Source organism: Diadema antillarum, unplaced genomic scaffold (assembly GCF_040938485.1).
Source record: "Diadema antillarum isolate AM-2024a unplaced genomic scaffold, OU_Dant_1.0 seq00000597_RagTag, whole genome shotgun sequence".
Lineage (NCBI taxonomy): Eukaryota > Metazoa > Echinodermata > Echinoidea > Diadematoida > Diadematidae > Diadema > Diadema antillarum.
The window spans coordinates 355,733-374,584 of NW_027271528.1; the positions used below are offsets into that span (position 1 = coordinate 355,733).

The following is an 18,852-nucleotide window of genomic DNA, read 5'->3' on the forward strand; positions in this document are numbered from 1 at the left end:
ACCTAAATCTTTCTTAATAGGTGGAAAAAAAACCCGAAATCTTCATCCACGTTTGACAATCCTCATCCACAGATTTTGACAAACGGTGTGGTGTACAGGTAACAAACAAAAAGTAAAAACCAAACAAACGGAATTATGTTTTCTTAAAATCCGGAGAAAATTAGAGAGTAGAGGAATTTAAAATTGGAGTGATATGGGTCGCCAACATAATAATCTAAGCAAATAAGATGAGACGATAATGTTATTCCCTTATTTCATCTGTCATCATGATCTATTATGTTTGTACATAAAACTAAGAACGGTGTTGCCAAAGAAAAAACAAAAAACAACACGATAATGATGATATACTGCTTTCAGCCGATTATTCAGGAACTTTGCAGTCCCCTTCCCTGACACGTCATCGCTATTCTGCCACAAGTTTACAAAAATTCGATGCAAATGAGTTTTAATGACACATTCATTTTGGAAAATAATCGAACAAAAGGGCGCAACAGGTTTGTGTGAAGTCTATAATGGAGAGTTGTAAGGCGACTAGAACACTCTTTCTCATTTGCTTATACGGGATTACGACTGATACCATCACTAACCACGCCCATTTTCAAGGTATACTACCATTTTGTTTGCTTGATATATCGGCATTAAAGTCAACTTAAACACTGTAGAGTAGATTTTCATATAATCTCTATAGGTTGAATATACCATTTACACAATAAAGCTTTTTTTTTATTGGACCTATGAACAACGCGTAAAATATCCAACATATCATCGCCTGTACAATTTGGAAATTGCATTAGTCAGCCTGCTAGTAGTCACTAAAGTTATATGTTTAATTCTGGGTAAGCGGGCATGAGCGATACTGGATTAAAGTGGACACATGTATTGTAATGACTAAATCAAACTCCTTTCTATCTGTAATATCGAGTAAGATGGTAATGTGTGAATGTGAACAATGAAAAATGACTATAAGTCGATCACTGGGATGGGTATCGAATACTTTGTTGTGAGACTCAGTAAGGAGCACCACGAAACAATCAAAATGTCACATTAAACGATCGTTACAAGTATGACGCCTCTACATAACCACATGTGTTATACCTTGTCCTTCATCTTCAGAATTGCTCCCACATCAATGAATAAAATACACCAGTAAATTTCTGAAGTTTGTTACGATGATATACTAGTATTCAATTTTGTCTTTACTATGTAGTGTGTGTGTGTGTGTGTGTTTTCCCCTGACGATTTCAATAAGTTATATTTAGAATATGACAAGACTTATACGTAATCACACATAAAATTTGCTGTGAAATCATTGGCATCAATGGCTATTGCAAAGTGCTAGGCATCAAGAAAAATTTGTGGGCCAGTCACAAAGCTACGGTAACCCAGGTTGCAACTTCTCTCCATTTTTGTCCTCACTGTGCAACCCATCTTTTTCTGCGGGAGTTACCGAATGTGTGCCGTTATTCATCGCATCGTTGGGAATGCCATGATCGTTCTCCATCATTTCCCTGGAGACGACGGTTAACTTTTTGCTACCAGAAGGGATGTCTTCCCTGTCCCTGTCGGATGGTTTCACCATGGCAACCAAGATGAGGATGCACATGGCCAGCTCCAGCGTTCTCTGTCCGGTCTCGAAACCCCACCACTGCCACGGATTCTCGGTGTACTCGATGATTCGCCGGTGAAACATCGCGATGACGGGGGGTAGATGTGAGAGGGTTAGCAGGAAGCAAACTCCAGCGCTGCATAGAAATATGGCGATCAAACGATTCACTCGACGCACCTCACTCTCTTTCGACGCCACAGACCCGTGCATCGAGGAGCGACGCCGCTCGCTTTTGTTTCGCGGATGCGACGCCGAGAGGTTCCGCCGGATTTTCCGCCAGGCGAAGACGAAGCCCGCCGTCAGGGCCACGCCCCAGATGATGAAGAGGAGCTCGCACAGCAAGATGGAGATGATGGTGGAAGGCATGTACGAGACGAGAAGGTCGGCGAAGATGACGTAGGCGAGGCTGACGATGATGATGACGGCGAGCGTGGAGAGCCGCTGAAATCGCGGTGACGCGATCGAGAGCTTGGTGGTCTCCAGAACGGCCAGGAAGAAGATACTATGCGAAGCGATGATGCTGGGCCAACCCAAGGACCAGATGATCACGTTGATGGGACATGGCAACAGCTTCCTTGAGCCGTACGGGTCGATGAACAGCGACACAGCTCTCGCAATCGTTGCCAGCGCCACCATCGCGTGCAACGACAGCCCAAGTCGTCTTCGCGCCTGATTTCCCCTCATTGTCTGCACAACGATGCAAACTGTGTACAGAAATATCACAGCAAAGACGGCAGCAAAGAGGTACGTGTGTACCTGGAGACCATAGCCAAGGGTTTCCCGCGCGAGTGTCCAGTTCGGGCTGCTGTCTGCCCACGAGCAGCTGATAGTCACTCCGCTGCCCGGATTAGCGGGGTCGCTGGTATTGATACCATTCTCTGTCACCAAGGGGTAAATTGTTGGAGCCATAACAATGGTGTCCGTCAGTAACTTTACACTTTCATACGACTTAATCAATACTGCTAAGTAATCAAAAGTTATTACTACGGAAACAGGTACAATATTCTGATGTTCGCCACTGGTCGTGTTGCGGTTCGCAACATTTCATCTGGATTTCACTACTTGTCTCTCTGGTGTATCAGCCGTCACGTTAAAATACAGATGTTTCCAGACGGATGTCCATTATCTTGTTTATTGGCACTGTCATATTCATTACGAGAACGTTCTAATTATAGGCGCCGCGAAAGCTGTTCCAGACCGCACAGAAACGTCTTCTCTATGATTAATTTCTTACGCACTTCATCCGATAGTTGATTTAACGTCGACTCCCCTCCAATACTACAGCTGTCAAACAACCATTCTTGTCACGGTAACTGCCCAAGGTTCTAGTTTTTCGCACAGAGCAGCCACGGCTTTGTTTATCCCCAGGAACAATAAGGATAATGTCTGTGATCGAGGCTTGTTTTGTCCTCCGAGTTCAGGCATTTTTTCCTTGTTACTCGTTAGTTGGAAGCACAGTGTATCACCAACGCTCTTTGTAACAATTTTCTCCTCGTTGTTAATCAACCGCTGCAAAATGTTACAGTGTGACCGCTGGGATGCTCTTCCTCCTTTAGTATAGATATACCCACTGGGCGGAAAACCACTTCATTGTCGGCTGTTTGAGACGTACAAAGAGCTGAGCGTGACTCAACTTGAGATGGATGTTTCTTCAATGTCACGTGACATGGCCGCTTGAGCGTCAGATATCAAATCTCGTCTTACAACATTATGTATCGCGATGAGAAAATATCGAACCATCAGTGCGATCATGAGCTGCTTTGGAAGTCAAATGCTTTCCGTTAAAAAAAAAAAGTGTATGAAGTGCTTTTCTTTACAGGGTAGTGACCCCTCACGTCGTAATGACAGAAACTGACCAACTATACTGCAGAAAATCATCCGCTGTTTCCGACGAACTTCACGGGAAACTGCCGATGGCTGTCTCGGGATGTTATCGGCGGTCACTAATGGGATAATGTCGTTGGCCTAATCAACTTGTTAATGAAATCATCCATGTGATAATTCAGATGAGCTCCTCGCTGCTGTGTGCTGAAATGAGCAAGGGCAGATGCACACAAAACTAATTCAACGAGAGTGAGGTACATCATTCTGATCCGTCACCCAAGCACGTCGATTCAACTGTATCGGTATAGACACTAAACATTATGATTAAACTCCAGTGATTCTGACACATTAGCAACCGCAGTTGTTGCTTCCGACCGGCTTCAGGGAAGAGGGCGACATTTCAAGAATTCTTGTTTGCGGCTGGTCATCGAATTAGTCCATCAATGCTGGCTCTTTTTTTTTTCTCTCTCTCTAGGTCAGTCATTCAAACACTTTGGAGAAATAATTAAAGGCTATATAGAACAGTGTACGCATGTATTCCATGTAGAAGGAACTGGCATTGACAGAATGACGGAGTAAACAGACAACATAACTGGAAAGAGAATCCCACACAAGTGATTCCTAGATTTCCTTGTAGCATTCTTTATTTTGTGTTTAGATCAGGTGAATAGAGGAAGTGAGGCTATGAGTAGAATATTGATCGCTATGCGGACCTCAAATAAGACCTGTATAGTTTGTGTTCAAAGGGGTCGATGTTGCGTATTGGAGCGAGCAAACCTGTGCGAAACGCGTGGGTAGATTGCAGTTTGCTGGTCGCTATAATAGGCCTGCATCATGAGTTTTGGTCCCCAGGTAAATAACGAAGATTTGTAGTATAATACACCCACTTCTTCAGTCATCTGTAGTCGTATTTGTGTGAATAAAATAATCGATTGGTGACATCACGGTGAATCTATACAGTGTAGTGCAGTATGCGTGACGTGCGAAGGTAATGATTTTCTTCTATTTGAAGTTAAGAATAGCGGTGTTTTTTTTTTTCATGAATGAAGTCTATTTTAACGAAAGCTGTTACACAGTTACAGAGATTCTGTGAAAACATCGAACCGGATCTTGGGAATGAATGCAATAAAAGTAAATAATATATCTTCTGAAAAGATCAACCAAGATGTTCAGCGAATTGTTTATGGATGGTGACGTGGAGACCGTCATGGCATCTGGTCATTCTTAAAATAGCTATAGAATAACAGCTAGAATACCTCCAACAGCTAGAGTTTGAAGGATACATTTTGCAGACATTTACACAGGATCCATATTGCATAGTAGGCCTATACGTAGGCCTATATGGCTACCGGTGAACACGGTGTCAACAAAACACTGCTCTCTCCAAAACGGGAAGCAACTTTTTTTTTTCTCCTTCATTTCAGCAGACAGATCAGGTTACAAGAACTAACGCATTTTAATGGGTCAAGTTCTGCATAACAGAACACTCACGAAATGTAATTATACAAACACATACAGGATTCGCGAAGACGCTTTACGGCTGGAATATTTTGAAACAAACACACTCACTGAGAGTTCTTTTGATATTGCGACCCTTTTGTGTCAAAGCCATTTTACTCCCAACAGTTCATGATTATAACACCCGCATTTTTATGTAATGATTTTCATTTGTTCAAAGTTAATTCGGCTCACACAAAAACATCCCTTCGCTTTAGCTCTCCCATTGTTTGGAATTCATACCAAGTGAAATACGTTCATGCTACAACTTACGGTTATTAAAAAAAGAAAAAAAAATCTCTCAAAAATTCTCTCTTGCTTAATACTGATTGCATAAAGTTTTCACCATTTCCTCCAGTGGTATGTGATAATAATGTGTTCTGTATTATTGCACATGTGTTAATGTAATTTATTTGTTGATTGTGCCTATGTTATGCTGTCTAGAGGACTATTCCACTCATGAGGCCTCTGATCCTTTTTGTTAAGTTCTCTGTTTATTTCACATTTCACAGCGACTTCAGACTGATTTCAGATTATAAGAAAGAGATGATTATGTGTATTGTACGCATTGGATATGTTGTATATTTTTCATTTGAAATGGAAATGAATAAACAAAACGAATCATACACATTTCTCATAGGCACGTCGAGAGAATTGTGATGTAATCAATATACCGCCGAAAACCAATCGATCGAGAAAATGAAAAACGAAACAAAACAAAACACGACATCAAACAAACCCAATCCTAATTGTCCATTCGACAGCCCTATAGGTCCTCGGCAAAAATCCTATCGCCAATGACAAAGGCAAACGACTGAATGTTTACATTTAAGATGAATCAATAAGACCGACTGAATGACTGGTTTAATGAGGGAGTGAGAGTTTAAGTAGCTTAACCCCTTCTTTGCTGGAACTTTGGACAGTGTGTACAATGCTAACGGGTTTCTGTGTCAGTCTGCCCTTGAAGCACCCAAAGGGTCTACCAAAATCATTACAAAATAAATGGACAGGTTCAGTTTGAATAGAAGGTTGTGTCGTTTTGGGGTCTTTTCTCACTCGTATTTCGTCTGTTTGTGATATGGGTGAAAAATGTAATTTTTCAATTTACTTACGCAGTTAAGTATAAACTATGAGAATATACAGGCCTGTTGTTTACCAACAGTTTACAAGAACAACAGCATAGGATTATTCATCCGCCTTCCTGTCAAGTTCCTAATGCTTCATAATTTTTTTATATTGATGTTTATATTTTGTATCCGTTGCAGACATGTCAGTTACTCTATACACACTAGGTCTTGACGACATGAATTTGAATGTAATGTATTTGTACTCACATGTTGTGTATTTTCTCTGTTTGTTTGTATGGTTTTTTTTTTATGGAGTATTGAATAGATAAATCCAAAATCCAAAATCTTTATCTGTGCACAGGGATGTATACTCAGGTCTATAATTGGTAAGGGTGATTTGTGACGAACCAACATTTCCATGGAGACCCTCTCCCTCCAACCAAAGATGATGATGAAGAAGAAGAAGAAGAAGAAGAAGGAGAAGAAGAAGAAGAAATGGCCCCACATGCATGTGCAGCCATGTCAGGCCGGAAGATGGCGCTATCCAACATTCCCAGATTTGCTGGTGACGTCTGGTTCAGTGAATTGTTTTTTTTTTTTTTTTTTTTTTTTTTTTCATTACAGCCTTTCCCCAGCTCTCATTACGATGATTAAACGAAAAATTTTAATGATCAACTCGTAACTTAAAGGGATCGTATAGTTTTGGTTGAGACCTAATTTCGGGTTTCTAACATTTTTTTTTGATGAGATAATGAGAAACCTCTTTTGAAATATAAAAGAGCATGTAATTCTATGAGGAATTCAACTATTTGATGAAAATTGGTTTTGAAATGGCTGAGATATCCCAAACAGAGCGATTCTAATAAAGTGTGGGACCCACACTTTATTACGATCGCTTTGTTTTACTTTGTTTTTGGATTTGTCAGTCATTCCAAACCCGATTTTCATCAAATAAACTTTGAATTCCTCTTAAAATGGTATGCTCTATACTATATCATAAGTGTTTTCTTGGTATCTCGCAAAAAGTTAAAAGCCCAATTCTCATCTCCACCAATACTGTACTATCCCTTTAAGTCCGGTATGTGACTATATCTTGTTGTTGATAATTATTTTGCAGGCATCATAAACTACATAACTGCGAGTCGATACTTCATAATAATACTAGTATATAGAACTTAACGTATTAATGCAGACATGAACAATGTTGTTGTTTTTTTTTGGAACCTGGCGTCATGATTGGTACAATATTATTCCCCCCCCCCCCCCCCCCCCCACACACACACACCTTCTTTGCTCGGAAAGAGGCACGCCATTTACACCCAGTCAAATTCACACATGTATCATCTCGTACGCCTACATATCAATATGAACATCATCTATACAGATAGACCCTAATATACAAACCAAACATAATTACCGTGTATCGTGTGTATCATCCATTCTCTTCCATATGACGTCATCAACGTTTTACGAATATTATAATTGCACAAGCTAATGTTTCCTAAAGCGGATAAACGTGGCTTGGTGATACTGTCGATTTGAGAAATGAGTGCGGGTCATTGTCCTTCTCGTTTATCGGGAATCTATATACGACGCTTATTTATGCTGGATTTGTTCTGAAGTAGGCCTATGCAGAATTATGTAATAGTGTTTTAGAAGAGTAATTAAATTTGAAATTCTTGTGTTGGCTGAGCAGCTGTCAGAAGAAACGCGGGGCTCGTCCATAGTAATGCAGTTTTGGGATTGGTTTGTTACAACAATGTTCCAGACGCCATCTTATACAAGGACTGTGCGATAGAGCCACAGGAATATTTCTGTCGATAGAGCGAGATGACTTTCAGCTAAATTTGAGTACGTCCACGAATCATTAATAGGGAGTTTTAGATTTGCGACGCGGACGTTTCAGACGACGACTGTGTTGGCCGTTCTGCGTTCTGTGTTGGCCGTTGGACGCAGGCTATACAAAGTAAAATGGCGCCCCCATTGGATCATTGCATCAAGTAGCTTTCTGCGGTGTGAATTTGAGCGGACGCAAAAATGGCCCAGGACGCGTAATGACGGCGCGAGGTCGATTTTAAAAAGCAAATTTGCGCGTGCGGAGAACAGTTTTTTTTTTCCCTCTGAACGTCCGCGTCGCGAAAATCTAAAGCACCCTATTACACTATAGAATGACATTGCATGCAATTCACGGTCCTGTTCATTCTGCAGAAAGTTCGTTAAACCAAAAATGAAAATAAGGTTCGTATAAACGTAACCCCAGAATAACGACCTTTTTTCATTTTTGGACTAACGAACCTTCAGAATTATGAACCTTCCTTCATTTTCCATTTTAAGATAAAAGAACCTCCGGCAGAACAAAACTTCGGAATAAGGATACTTATAGTTACTAGTATTACGATCCTTATTTCATTTTTGGTTAAACGAACCTTCGTAATAACAAACTTTCGGAATGACGAACTCACTGAATTTAGAGTGAAGGACGTTCAACAGCAAATTTTCATGACTGTGTGCTGGTATTTGTGAGTGTGAGTGTGTGTGTGAGTGTAATAAAACCCTCTTAAACCCTGTCATCAGTAATTTCGAAATGTCATCACTATAATTATATACTATCGAATGTCTGTTTGGGGTGACATAATCTGCTCCGATGTGGCCGAATGCCTGCTGCCCATGATTTAATGATGGCAAATTAATTATGGAGTTTCATTCCATTTTCCTTGATACAAATATTATTTTGATACGTTATAAAAAACAACCGCATATTCTCAGACATCTCAGTTTGGAATATCAAGGACTACATCATCATACCCTCAAACTTTATGTGCACCCTAGGGTGCGTCCGGGTTTCGTATTTCGTGTTGCAATTTAGCAAATTATAAAATATGTACAGTTTCTCCAAAGAAACCAGTCTCGATGCCAGTGTAAATTCCTTCTCCCCACAACCAGCTAGCTACCTGAGTATCTGTAGCCGTCATGTAAAGTCTTATTTTGTCATTACCTTTGCCACTGATCCTAGTCTTTAGGAAGTTTTGTTGGATTAATTATCACTTTGTCGTTAACATCATGTGCACCACCTGTCAATTTTACTACATGTATATAGCACCGCAATGTATTAAAGAAAATCAAATGTTAAATGAACTGCCATTTTTTTAATCTGCATAAAAATCATTAATGTTTCAGAGAGGAAAAGAAACTCTTACCTTGTGAAACGTGTAGCCAATTTAAGATTTCGTTATCAATGAAGCAAATATAATGAGAGGCTTTTGAGCATTCTGCAACAATCACATTATCTAAACAGAATTGCGCAGACGAGATTCTTTAAGTTATCGTATGAAACACCAACAATGAATCATTGAAATCAGAGAAATAAAAAGATATAGCACAAAACCACAAAAAAGTTGTTTTCCATGGTAACTGCTACTTGGATTTTGTAAACAGAACTATTATGAACCATCTCATTCCACTGTCACTAATCATCAATTATATTTCAGTTCTCTCTTCTTCAGCACCAGCCAAGAAAAGAAGAAGGAAATAAAATAGACCATTTTCGTTTTCCATATTTTATCATCCAATACAACGTACATAAAAATCTACATCATACAGGTCACTACATTCCTAGCTTTAATGACGTAACATAAACTCACTTTTCACTGTATGCGGCCCGGCAAAGAGTAACAGAGTAACAGATTTCCGGCGTTCCTATAAAATGTGACCCAGAATAATGTTCACAAACGATCTAGAGATTCCTCACTTTCAGCAATGAATGCTTACGCTCTGTAGAGACGAGAAGGACGATGACCTGGTAATGTTATTGCTAATTATCTAATTATCTCAGTCTCCATAAGCATCGCCATAATTGTTGTTATGATCATCATCATCATTGCTATTAGATCATTATCCGTATTGCTAAATAACATCATCATCCCTATTGCTATTCTTCTCGTCATATTCATAATTTCACAACGAAATTTTGTTTGTTTGTATATAAGTTTTCAAATCATTGAAGTATCTTATAAGGGAAAGATTATGTCGTGTAACCTGAATGATATCAACTACACCTTTAATATAACATCAGCCATTTTTTTATTTATTTACGATTGCATTTGCAGAAATGGGTAGAAAAAAAAAATCACTGGCCTTGAAGGGGGCAGTTATTCTTTGCACAAACATGTTTATAATAGCTTGTATCTTGGATCCCAAACACGTTTGAACTCTGCAGGGAGTCTGTATTCTATATTTCCCTTCCACTTTAGGTCTGGCGGCAGGAGGGGTGTGTTGTGCATGAACGTTTCTATGGAAACGAAGGAAGATCGAGACTTATTCAAAACTTGTTGCCGTTGCCTTGATCGCAGTTGCACGCTTTATGTTTGTGATTTTTGTCAAAATAATTAAAAAGAATGAATAGATAATTATGTTTATGCACCAGCCTCGCATCACACACATGGAACTTTTTTATAAAAAAAAAAAAAAAAAGATATGAAAGCTAAAGCAAACCACAAGACAAAGCAATGCAAAATACAATACAAACACAAGAAATTACAACTGTACTGTGAAGCACAACTATCGTTAAAAATGATTATTGTCGATCAAAGTTGGACTGTGTAGTATTTAGGGACAACAACTTCGATCAAATTCTTATCATTTTGGACTTATCGAAGCACCTTCTCCAAGATCAATGCAAGCCACAGAACTTCATGTGCGCGAAGTTAGGTCAAGGTTAGGTCATGGTTTAAGAGTGGCAATGTGCTTTAGTTTAAAGGGGATGGCTAGTAACCGAACAGTGGGAATCAGTGGGAATGATAGGGGATGATTGTTCAAATCCTTGTGGGATTCATTTAAGAGTACATTATATATCTATTGTGTGAAAATTATTTGCTTCAGAATGATCTCATATTCAAGTAATGTGCAAATCAATGCCCCGTCACTGACCAGGCACGCTAACCTGGAAACATTAAACTACACATTACTTGAATATGAGATCATTCTGAAGCAAATAATTTTCACACAACAGTAGATATATAATGTACTCTTAGATGAATCCCACAAGGATTGGAACAATCACCCTCCAGCATTCCCACTGATTCCCACTAATCAGTTACTAGCCATCCCCTTTAACTCTGACGTCTAGCTTCCCTAGGTACTTTCCTCCTATTTTGAGGTGCCCGTCCGGAAGCACTTGGATTCTCAGAGTAACCTGCGTTTTACGAAGAACATGCACTCCTTCTTGTCGTTGCAATCATCATTATACTTAAGGAATTACGGTCGGTTGCTTGTGTGTATAAATGAGATGCCGAGAAAGAGGGAAAAGATAAAGATGATAATAAGCAGCCACTAGATAATTTCCATTCTTCTCGAAATGTAGTGGGCTTGAAAAAAGAGCAAGTATTGTAATTTCTATGAAAAATATTTTCTCCTCATTTGCATAAAGGATCTGAGACATTGAAAAAAAAGTACAGTAATAATTATATCTGCCATAACAGCCCTGCATTTACATTTTGAAGTCTATCATTGATAAGGATTACGGACCTTGTATAGTCCCTAAGATTAGTTGTCTCAAGTCTACTGGTATTTCTCCTTATAACATCGTAAATGGATTCCCAAGTAGAATTTACGGGCAGAAATGATAACTTAGGTTAAGTTTGTTGACCTGTGACCTTTCACCTCTATTATTTTCAAGTTAGCATTTTTACCCATTATCTCCTTCTGGCCAGACATTACAAATGGCATTCCTTTGCTGAAGTTCTTCCTAAAAATGTGATTTTTAAATGAAAATCCAAAGATCTTTTAACCTTGATCTTTGCCTTGTTACCACTTTCATGTTCATGCAATCAAGTGTCAATTCATTTCTATCATGCCCAAAGAATTGCATCACATTCCTAACTGATTTTGCTTGATAGATGATAGCCCATACCTTGGACATGCCTTTCTTCTCACATCACATTACCAGTGGACATGATGAAGTAACTGAAAATGAATTTTTTAGCCAAAGGTCTGTAACCAATTACCTTTGTCCTTGAGGGATTTCGCTAAAATTATAATCAGCGCATCTGTGCATCATGTAGCGTACGTTGGTTAAAGTACCAAGGAATAATTTTCCTTCAATCGCGGTAACTATGCCTCCAAAGCACCCTCCGGGGAGGAGACACAAAAAACATGAAAACGTTTACAATCACAACTTAACGATCTATCGTGTCTATGTCGAATCCGAGGCACCACGACTCCCGAAGAAAAAGGCGAAAACACTGTCGAAGATCATCTATAACTGACAGTTTGAAATCACACTTGTTCAGACTTGAGCTGGGCATTCCTTTTTTACCTTCGTAGGGCTGCCAGACCTATCGTAGATGATGCCCCAGTGACCAATCGTGTGCCACTCGTTTCCCTCACCAACAGTCATCAAGCGAAAGGAGTAGACGTTTTCACATGGCAGAGTGAACCTGAACGACGTCACGTACACGGCGTGAGGTCGAATGGCGGTTGTTGTCATGGCAACCACATCATCGAATTTGTCGTAACTGTACGACGTGACACTGTACCGGAAAGACTTCTCGACGTCGGCATCGTACTGGACCTCGATGCATCCTTTGCCACTGGACGTCTCAAGTTTCGTCAAGTTGGTCTTCATTCCCAGTTTGTAGAAGACCTCGTTGGGTCCGCTCATCATACATTCCTCGGGGAACCTCGGCTTGTTGGATTTCTTGTCGACGGCGACGAGCCACCCTCCAATTCGCTTGTTGCTGGTGATGTCTTTGGGTCTTGCAAACACCTGTAGCACAAAGTAGCCAGTCTCCTGCATCCGGATGTGGAAGGTGGTTGTGGTCGTGGACTCTCCGACAGTGGGTATCGAGCTGATCATGACTCGCCCAGCCTGGAGGCGGCTCTCATTCTCGATGTCCTGGAGGCAGCAGGATAGAAACAGATCCTTCCCAGATGGCCACCTCAATTCGAATCGCGTCTCTCCATCAATGGCGTGAATCGTTGACGACGCTTGGACGGACGACAACTTTATTCCGTAGTCCCTGAAATGCTCGTTGGGACCCCAGACGTGGTATCCCATGATCTTTGTGAAGGTCAGCGAGCGACTTCCCACGCTGGTGCCTTCATCCTGGATGACGTACTCTCCCTGTCGTACGTACTCCTTGCCACCCCTGTTGATGAGGAGTCGGAGGATGTACCGTCCAGGTATCGGGCAGAAAACGTGCACGATGACCACTCGCCCGATGCGCTCCATGTACACACGATTGGATATGAACTTCGGATGCGTTTCCACACGGAAGAATCTGTAGACCATTTTCACACTGGAGTTCTCCAACAGGAAGGTGAGCGATGCCTTGCCTTCGATTGCGTTCACGATGGGAACAGCCTGGCCTACGGCCTTTACGTCCCTGCAGGTGAGGGACATCCCACACATTCCGGTGTCATGAGCTACCATCGCTGGGTTCGTTTGACCCCCTTTCGCGATGATGGTGAACGTCACGAGATGGCAGTGACCCGTGTCTACGACGGTTGGGGGGATCAAGGCGTTGGGGTCGCGCTCTTTACCTTTATCGCACGCAAGATGCGCGAAGATCTTCAGCGTCCACACACCATCGCGCGGAACGTGGACAGCCACATGGAGTACATTTCCCTGCCACCACTGGACCACATTGTCTCTGTTCTCCGTAAAATCGGCGGACGACATCAGCGAGGACCAGGTCGAGAGTGGCACCGCACTCCGCATGGCGATGCGGACTCGATTGTTTCCGTCGGCTCCGATCACCCCGGATGAGTGGCTGAGTACCTCGAGATTGCACACCGACGCGAGCGCGCCGAATGTCGGCTGGCGGATAAACTGTTCGACCGACGTGTACGAGACTGGCTCGCCATACTTGTCCAATGGCTGCGGAAGGCGCCGTGAATTGAAGTACCTGGGCTCAGCTAGAAATTCAAATTCTCGGAATTTCTCAGGACAGCAAGACGACTCTGTTCATAAAAAATGATGAAGATTATAGAAGATGTACAAAATCATGAATCCCTCAGTTCTAAATGGTCTCTGGTGATGGTAAAAAAAAGAACAAAAAAGAAAAATAATTATCATTTTCAGCTTTGTCGACCTTTCTAATTCGCTGATCCTGTTACCCGGATAAACGCTTGAAAACGACACTGCTCTTATCGAGCAGTCTTTGTAATCATAGCAAAACTTCGTCCAAACGCTTTTTACTTTACAAGTTTAGCTAAAGAAGGCAAAACAAATTTAGACTAAAAAACAAGAGTAAAATTTGATGAAGTTGTGCACTTAATTCAAAAATAAGTCAATATGAATATGAAAATGAGAAAGTTGATCATGTCATCAACTTACAACTTGCGTGTAGTTTGTACACAAAATTCACTTCAGGGGCAAACCCGGGCAAAGAGTATAAAGAAAAACAAAACAAATACAGTTGAGGAATCCTAAAGTGTGGCAATCATCAGGGATCATGACTTCCGTTTGACCCTTCACCTACCTGATTTGCGGCATGCTGAAGTGCAATCAGCGAAGAACCAGTAGCCGTCAAGTTTGACCCTATTCCATGCGTGGATACACGGTGCCCTACCGGGCTGTGTATTCTTGTTGTAGCCAACCACCACCTCGCACTGTACACCTGCAATGCTGCATCAAAAACGAGGAAGCAAAACACATTAGTTTAATTCAATAGAATACACACCTCTCCTATAGAGTACCTTAAAAAATATCAAACACTGTACTCTTCCCAACCCTTCTATCTCCATCTCCTTCTCTCCTCTTCAATCCCTCCTCTACCACTTTACCATTTCCTACATATCTGCATCCCACTACTCCTCAATCGTTTTTTTTTTCTTGCTAAAACCTCCTCTGCTCTCATGACTTTCTAACTATCCCTGTCCTCACTCCCCTTATTCCATTGTCTCGAAACATCTCAGTATCACCAAGTCTTCTTCTTTTTACTTATTTCCATTTTCGGCAATTTCTTCGCACGTATGTTCTCCTAATTCTCCTTCCTCCTCCTCCTTCTTTCCAATCTTCTTTACATTACTTTTTTTTTTTGGTTCCTCCTGTCTCCTGCTCCCTATCTTCCACCTTCTTTTCCATTCTTTTTTGGCAACCCATTGACATCACCATAATCACCTACCCTTCCGTTTCCTCTTCTTCCTCATCGATATCCTAGCTCCCATCTCCCCTCCCCACTTCCTTCGATACCCCTCTTTACTCTATCCCCTCCTCTTCTCTCCCGCCTTCCTTGAGAGAGGTTCGCTGGGATCAGACATAAGCAATGCATTCATCCTCAATCCGCCACAATTACGTTTAAAAACGCTGCGGTCCATAAATCCTTGAACAGGATATCAACAGGATTTTAGGCTGCCTGGCGACTATCTTCTTTCCCTGCATACCTGCACAGATATTGCAGCAGCTTCGAGTAACCGACGCAGTCAGCGAAACCATTGACGAGCACCAACATGGGGAGGTCGTCGCTGGTCGACGAGGAGGAATTCATCTTCCGGAAGTCGCACTCGTACGTGATCGCGTGGGCCACCCAGCGAAACAAGACGCGGAACTTCTGAAAGTCGTTCTTGGCCATTTTGGTCAGGTAGAGTACGAGCTTGTCCGGCGGCGAGAGTCGAAGGTTTTCAGGCGCCTATACATCAGATTGAGAGAGGCAAATAAAGTAAACGAAACAACGCAAAATAAAGCCTGCATGGAATCCCACTAACCTTCCAACTCATTATCATGATTTCATAATGAAGAAGAGAAAAACAATCATTTCTTTTTGTTTCCGATGAGTATGCCTAAATCAATTAATGAAAAAGTCAAGCGCTGTCTTAGCTGATTATTTTATTCATTATTGAAGATTTTTTTTTTCATTGTATTTGTCGTGTGTTATTGTTTGTAGTCACGGGATAAAAAACAAACAAACAAGTTTCCACCAGATCTTATACAACAAGATAACGTTTCAAATAATGAAAAAACAAAACAAAAATGTAGTTGTAAGCCTCACCTTTAAGGCATGTTGATCCAAGCTATTCACACTGATGTATGTCTTCATGAGATTCCTCTTTCTTGGCCAGAACGTGTCGTCCGGAAGTATTTCCTCATGACCTCTCCTGAATGCGTCAATGCCGAACTTACCGAAGTTATCCTCATCAACAACCAGTCGCACCGAACTGTCAAACATCGATCTGATATTCGTCCAGATGGAAGACGTTGACATATTTCTTGTCGACGTCGATGTCGTTGTCGTCGTCGTCGAAGAAGAAGTATCAGAGGGTAGAGTGGACATGTGAGATTTATGTCTTTGTCCGCACAGGGGAGACATAAATGGCAGCGTGGTTGGACCAGCGGGGCTCGCTTGATCCGATCCTGCCAAGGAAGCTCGGCGGGCGTCGCTGGCTCGACGCCGTTGTGTGTACCCTTCTTCTGTTGCTGCCCTTGTTTCCCGGGCATTCTTCTCTAGAGCTCGCGCACTGTCTGCGGCAGCATATGGAGTACTCCTTACCGAAGCTCCTCCATCAGTAGCTTGCGGCGCGCTAACTCTCGGGAAATGTGTCTCACTGTCACTGTCAATTCTTTCTAGACGCCAAAACGACTTTGAATCAGTACATCCCATCTTCTTTAGCTGCAAAATCTGTTGGAGGCAACAAACCAATAATTTCCACGCAATTAGGCCTAAAATGAAGAAAGAAGAAATTACAAGAAGAAAAAGGAAACAAAACAATAATTTCCACCCAATTAGGCCTAAAATGAAAAATAGATTATAAGAAGAAAAAGGAGAAAAAACACTACCGTACTTCACTTATAAAAGTAGGCTTACACTAATTATTCCACCTGTTACGGTATGGTATAGATGAACTGGGGATGGAGACCGACTGACATACGAGAACATACTGGATAGACTCTGCTCTAGTTGCACTTGAAGTCTCCTCTCTCTCTCTATGTCTATTTTTCCAATTTCTATTAGTTCCTTCCTTCAATTTGCATAGAAATATCATTTTTTTTTTTTTGGTGATATGCGCTATACAAATACGGTTTATGTGATAAAAACCTAAAATGGCATTAGACTAAAAACGCTTTATTACTATTCAAGTAGACAGAGTAAACAACATGAAATAAGATATTTCGATAGCATCACGTGTGTATAAGAAAGGGGAAGAAACAGATGGTCCTCAGAGCAATTACAGTAGGCTACTTAGTATACTAGGTCTATTAAATGTTAGAAACTGTAGAGAATTCGACCTTCCGGCCAAGGCAATTTAGGGTTTCAAGGGAATCGTTTCTGAAGCATCTTCTTAACGTGTCGTTGTGACACTGATTATGTTGAAAATTGAATTTATAATGCAATGTACTTTTGCTGTATCTATTTACTTTTTATCTATTATTATAGACCTATAATGAGTATAATTGTGTGAAAGCGGCCCTCTCAGTCTCACTAACCTCAGATGGAAATAATTTCCTGAGGTGTAATGAAGGCCTACGCCGTACGGCTAGATCAGGCCTTGTCGAATTAAAATTAACATGTTTAGAGATTAGAAATCTATAGCATTCCTACACCTCTGTGGCATTCTACATGTCTTGGGGATCTCTACATCGGTGTAGATGAAGTAAAGGGTTAAAAAGAAGGGTTGCCTGCATGGGTATCGTGGGCGTGCCATGGCCATGGGTCTGATTCTGATCTACCGCAAGGCATACTGCCACTCACTGTCGTTAAACAGTGTCAATGAACGGGCTGAGTCTAAAAAGTGTGTTAGCCAGACTGCAGAACTAAAAAGTATGGAGGTGTATCCTATTACCGAACGATTTTTGTTTTATTGCTCCAAACGGCCAACATTATGCAATAATTCAGCCAAAAATATCCTTATAGATAATTGAAGTGCTGATGACTTTAGCTGTAACGAAAATACTTGAAACTTAAGCCAACTTCTAGAAAAAATCCGTATTTCAAATAACCCTTCCACAAAAGTTGTCTCTTTTTACCGACGCAAATCGTATTGTATTACCGAATGTGCGCCCTCTGTATGGGGAAAATTGTACATTGTATTTTCGGTCAATGTTTATTAACGCAGGACAACGAACATCGAAATTTTAGTAATAATTACGTAAAATTGAGGTAAATTACGTTTTGTTTTGTTTTTTTGCTGCAGTTTAGCAATTTTCAGCACTGGCTTCCCCTGTGAGATAACAGCGCGTAGTGCAATGAATGCGTATTCGAGTTGTTGTAGGCGCTCCATTGACAACGTACGCGTTCGGTAATAGGATACCGTTCGGTAATAGGATACCTGACTATACAATAACCGGATCATTGAAACTCAATCTTTGCAATATCAGAGAAGTTCAAATTCATTTTAGGAATCTATGGTCTTGGTTCAAATTGAATTAGGAGTAGGCCTACAGTGACGTTTAATAGGCCTAACTGTTAGTGTTAGTGTTGGAACTGTAGATGTCATAGTCACGTAATACGACACGACACGTGCATGACGTAACTACTACTCCCACATAGACATACCTGGTACTCGTCTCAAGTAACTCCTCCATTGCCATTGTGTAGAGCTGTAGTAGTGTAGACATCTCAAACTACAAGAGAATTCTTTAGATCTACTCTGACTTTTAGTCATGAATTTAAATTGAAGTGGTCTAACACAGTTAGACAAAATACTTTTAAACACACCTGGAAGTTTGGCGTCACATAATCTGACACAGTTCAAGAATGTTGAATTCTTCGAATTCGTACATATCGTCGTAATCGCTGTCAGGCACCCGTTGATGGTTCGGTGTTCCAATGTCTCCTGCGGAGTAACGATAAAGATCTCCGGGCCGGTAGAACGTGGTTTCCTCCTCTTCCTCCGCCTCAGGACCGAACAGAAGATACAACA

General features: G+C 41.1%; 1 protein-coding gene across 1 annotated transcript; it reads right to left on the bottom strand.

The window, feature by feature from the left end:
• Window positions 1-1,372: 1,372 nt before the first annotated feature.
• Window positions 1,373-2,515, bottom strand: LOC139735753 (uncharacterized). The gene has a single exon (XM_071646505.1). It carries the CDS (start codon window positions 2,513-2,515, stop codon window positions 1,373-1,375), a length of 1,143 nt encoding a protein of 380 aa, XP_071502606.1.
• Window positions 2,516-18,852: the final 16,337 nt, after the last annotated feature.

Coding starts and splice junctions, on each gene's coding strand:
- LOC139735753 (XM_071646505.1), bottom strand. CDS start 2,515: ATGGCTCCAACAATTTACCCCTTGGTGACAGAGAATGGTATCAATACC.